Raw genomic sequence first — 4500 nt, 5'->3', positions numbered from 1 at the left:
ATCAACTTGAGTTGCTTTCCACCTAAACTCCATCTAATCATGAACAACCCTCATTGAAGTTGTTCTTATAACACTAGTAAATCTTTTTTATATTTGGAATCCCTAATATTTAAACCACTATGTGTAAGAGCAACTCCAATGAGGGTTGCTCATGCTTAGGTGGAGATTAGTTGGAAAATAGCTTAAGTTGCTCATACAATTTGGGCAACTTAAAATGCCATAATAATTATGGCAATGGTGCTCATATATGACACCAATGCTCACTATTGTTTTTATACATAAATAATATAAAGTTGACATAAAATAAGACCGATCCGAACCTCGATCTGAAAATTTTAAATCGGATTAGACAAAAACCGTTTTAAACCATACCAATGGTTTAATCAACCGGTGGTCCAGTCCAATTTTTTTCTTGGTTTTTTTTGCACAACCCCGATTTAAACTGTTAAAAAAAAATGAGAACACTGCTAAAAACATCTACTTTCTTCACTGCCACACTGATACGAAAATTTGAAGCCCATGATCATGAATATTCTTTCAGATGAGTTGGAGGAGAAATAGTGATCAGATAATAAAGTGACTACTCTCTGACATCCAAAGCCTACGCGAGTGAATAGAGTAAGAGTCGAGTCTTTAGAAAACCGTTTCGTTAAAGCCCATTCCTTTATTCTTCGTCGAGCTTTTTTAGCAACGATTCACGCTTTTGAAGCCCTTTACGAGTGTTTGTTTTGCTAATCTCTGATTTTGTCGTCGTCAATTCGTGCATACCAGGTGTTCGAGGAAACGACTGAATATAACCATGGAGTGTTTTAACAACAGGTCTCATAACTTCTTCGAAGGTGAGTTTCAAACTTAATGTTAGTATATAAGTGATTTCTGAAGGTTCTGCTTCAATGTTGTCTGAACCTTCTTGGATATTCTTGAGAGCTCTAAGTAGCTCTCGGTTAGTTGTTTGAGGACTTGACGTCAGTTTCGAGATCGCCTTGGTAATTTCGGAGCTTTCATGGTGATTGATCTCGATGGGTAATGATGAATTTGGATGGATTTTCATACGCAGAGATTTCTAATTGATAGCTATTTGAATGCTCTGCAAATGTAGAGCTCTTTCTTTAATGAATTTGGAGCGCTCTACAAAGATATCTTCTTCGGTTAGTCTTTCACTTTTATTTTTATTTATTTTTTTGCTGAAAAATCTTACATGATTACATCGAGACTTCATTTGACTGTAATCTTTATGTTGATCAACGATATTAGTAATGAAGAATAAGCCTCTCGAAAACTTGTAGCTATCTTGTACTTCATATCTCACTAGTAATAAAATTCAAAGATTCGAATTATGTCATTTGAGTTTATAACCGTCGTTTTTCTTCGATTCTTCGCGCATCTTCACACGAACAAACAATTTCTTGTTTCGATAGAAACCGGGTTAATAATCTTTCTGTAAACATTTTCTTTCTTCTTTCGGATGTCACTTTTGCCTCTTACTCAATTTTTTTCCCCGCAGTAAGAATCGCTAAAATTCCGCTTCGATGGCGAACCAGCTGGCGAGAATGGCGACGAAGCATCGCCGCTGCCAGCTCATCACGGCTCGCACGAAAACGAGCTGCGCTGTGGCGGTGGACGAGAGAGCCCGAGACCCGACATTCGACAAGTACATGCACAAGTACAAGAACCTGCTCAAAGTGGTGGCGATCCAAGACCTGATCGTGGCCAGCCGCGACGGCTCCGTCTCCGTCGACTTCCTCGAGAAGCTCTCGCAGCGGCTCCGCCTCAACCGCGGCGCCTCGAGCTTCCTCCGCCGCTTCCCCCGAATCTTCCGCCTCTCTCCCGACCCGAACCCAAACTCCGGCGCCGGAGGAAAAAAGCTCCTCTGCTGCTCCCTCGCGGGGCCCGCCCTCGCCGCCTTCCGCCGCGAGTCCGCCGCCCTCGCCGCCTCCGTCCCGGCCGCCGCCGAGAGGCTCGAGCGGGTCCTCTCGATGTCGCCCTCGCGAACCGTCCCGCTCCGCGCCGTCTTCAAGCTATGGAGGGAGCTCGGGCTCCCGGACGATTTCGAGGACTCCGTGATCGCTCGAAACCCCGAACGGTTCCGACTCTTCGACGCCAAAGAGCCCGGGACCCACCTCCTTAAGCTCGTGGAGGATAAAGGTGTGGGCATTTTTTAACCTGTTAAAATTATCCGGTCGAGTTAGTTACATTTTAACCGATTATTTCATTGGTTAACCAACCACGGCTAACTGGTTAAATTTATAACTGTTTTGAGCGGTTAGCGGTTTAACCATTAGCTGTGTAAAATGATTAAAAGTTAAAAAACTACGGTTAACGGATTAAACCTCCTGAAGCTCGTGCACGATAAAGGTGGACATTTTAACCGGTTAAAATTATCTAGTCAATTAAATTACATTTTAACCGTTTATTTTGGTTAATCGGTTATTTCATGGTATACCGTCATTTTTTTTTTCTATAGAATAATGGTTAATTAGTTAACTATTTTTTTTAAAAAAATCACGATTAACCGGTTAAACCTTTTAACGTTTTGAACGGTTGAGCATTATTTTTCTTGTCAACATTGCCATCTAACACCCTCGAAAAACCAAACTCTACCTCACGTGAAGTACCAATATTCTATAGCTTTAATATCTTATTTGGAATGTCGTCTAAAATAGTTAAAGGTTTAACTTGTTAACCATTTTTCCTTCCTTTAGCGGCCGGAGACAGTCGCGGCTTCACCGCCGCCGTTGAGAGATGGAGAATGGAGGAGTGCTGCAAGAGCAAGTCTGGCGTGGACGGCTCCGGGATAAGATTCGGGTTCAAGCACGCTTACCCGCCGGGTATGAAGCTCGACGCGGAATTCAGGGCCAAGGTCGAGAGATGGCAGAGGCTGCGCTACGTCGGACCCTACGACGAGGCTCCGGAGAAGAAGAAGAGAGCGGCGCCGGAGACGGTTTTTCCGGCGGAGGAGAAGCGGGCGGTGGCGATCGTCCACGAGTTCCTGAGCCTGACGGTGGAGAAGATGATCGATGTCGAGAAGGTCAGCCACTTCGGGAAGTGGTTCGGGATCGAGATGAACATCAGGGACTTGTTCTTGGACCACCCGGGGATGTTCTATCTCTGCACCAAAGGGAAAAGGCACACCATTTTCTTGAGGGAGGCCTTTTATAGGGACCGCCTCGCTCGGCGGGACCCGGTTTACGATGCCCGGATGGAGCTTTTCCATCTCGTCCTTATGGGTCGCCGGGGCTCGGTCAACCCGACCCGCTTTCGGGGCGGGGAAGGAGAAGAAGAAGAAGACGAGGAATGAATTTTTCTAGTGCTCGACTCGGTTCATATGCTTAAAAGAATTAAAAAAACTGAAAGGGTCTTGTAAAAGGTACACTTTTCTTTTATTGCTTTGACCTGGGCTAAATCTTCCTAAACGAGAAAATGGAATCAAATTTGAACAAGAAAGTAAACTGGAAAGAAAATTAACTCGAATAGTTGTATTGATCTTGCTCCGAATACATGTGTCCCTTTTTGGACTATTTCTTACATATTTATACTTGGCATATTAACGTTCGAGCTCATTGACAGTCGTACGTTAATATGTATATTAATGTATAATAAATTGTTTAAAGCGTTAAATACTATTGAAAACATAAGTGGAGAAAAACAATGTCCATACATAGGTCCATCATCCTTGGAAGTTGCAACTCTATTTCCCATGTATATTGTATAATTCATAGATTAACTCTTCGTTGTTTCCATGTAAAATAATCATGTTTACTTATCTTCATTATATGTATAAATAGAGGCTTTACCTCTCATGACAATGAAATAAAAGATTCATTCTTCATATTTCTACATGGTATCAGAGCGCATAAATTCAATCACCATGAACACCTTCAAAAACTCATCCGCGTTCAATACCACTTCACAAACTACGCCCACTCAGTCAAACCCCGACTCATTCTCCCAACATATCACAAGTCACAAACTCAGTGGCCACAACTTTCTACAGTGGTCTCAATCTGTGCTCATATTCATCTCGGGATGAAGTAAGGATGACTATCTCACCGACGTAGTTAAAGCTCTGAAGTGGGATGATCCAACGTTCAAGAGTTGGAAGGCTGGAAATAATATGGTGATGTCCTGGCTTATAAACTCCATGCACCCCGAAATCGGGGAAACCTTCCTACTTTACTCCACAGCGGCAAAAATCTGGCAAGCAGCTAGAGAAATCTTCTCCAACTCCGAAGACGTGTCCGAGCTGTTTGAAACTGAGAACACTCTCCACGACCTACGTCAAGAAGAGATTTCTGTTACTCTGTTCAGCTCGCTCACACATCTATGGCAGAAGATCGATCTCTACGAACATCACCAGTGGACCTGCCCTGAGGACTCGAAGCTCCACCGCAGGATCGTGGAGACCAAGCGTGTGTTCAAACTGTTATCCAAACTCAACAAAGACCTCGACGAGGTCAGAGGTCGGATACTCAGTACAAATACTAACGATCCGAACTCAAC

At 43.4% G+C, this 4500-nt stretch overlaps 1 protein-coding gene across 3 annotated transcripts; it reads left to right on the top strand.

The window, feature by feature from the left end:
* Positions 1-312: 312 nt before the first annotated feature.
* LOC149394817 (Ubiquitin carboxyl-terminal hydrolase family protein) lies at positions 313-3772 on the top strand. 3 transcript variants are annotated; one of them, XM_089613933.1, is made up of 5 exons: positions 313-618; positions 772-839; positions 1100-1148; positions 1505-2145; positions 2703-3772. In XM_089613933.1, exons 4-5 carry the CDS (start codon positions 1530-1532, stop codon positions 3296-3298), a joined length of 1212 nt encoding a protein of 403 aa, XP_089470059.1. In that variant the 5' UTR covers positions 313-618; positions 772-839; positions 1100-1148; positions 1505-1529; the 3' UTR covers positions 3299-3772. The 3 variants fall into 3 exon arrangements, with proteins under 3 accessions (XP_089470059.1, XP_089470056.1, XP_089470057.1); XM_089613930.1 differs by having other exon boundaries at positions 1058-1148; XM_089613931.1 differs by having other exon boundaries at positions 938-1148.
* Positions 3773-4500: the final 728 nt, after the last annotated feature.

This window comes from Urtica dioica, chromosome 5 (assembly GCF_054948205.1).
Source record: "Urtica dioica subsp. dioica isolate 48M chromosome 5, U.dioica_male_clone48M_v1_H2, whole genome shotgun sequence".
Classification (NCBI taxonomy): domain Eukaryota; kingdom Viridiplantae; phylum Streptophyta; class Magnoliopsida; order Rosales; family Urticaceae; genus Urtica; species Urtica dioica.
Note: the sequence above shows the minus strand (reverse complement) of the source record. Positions and strands in the feature narration are given on the sequence as shown.

What these genes read in the sequence shown, in the direction of transcription:
- LOC149394817 (XM_089613933.1), top strand. Translation starts at nt 1,530, where the DNA reads ATGGCGAACCAGCTGGCGAGAATGGCGACGAAGCATCGCCGCTGCCAG. An exon ending in TAAGCTCGTGGAGGATAAAG is followed by an intron (nt 2,146 to 2,702) that starts GTGTGGGCATTT and finishes TCCTTCCTTTAG; the next exon opens with CGGCCGGAGACAGTCGCGGC.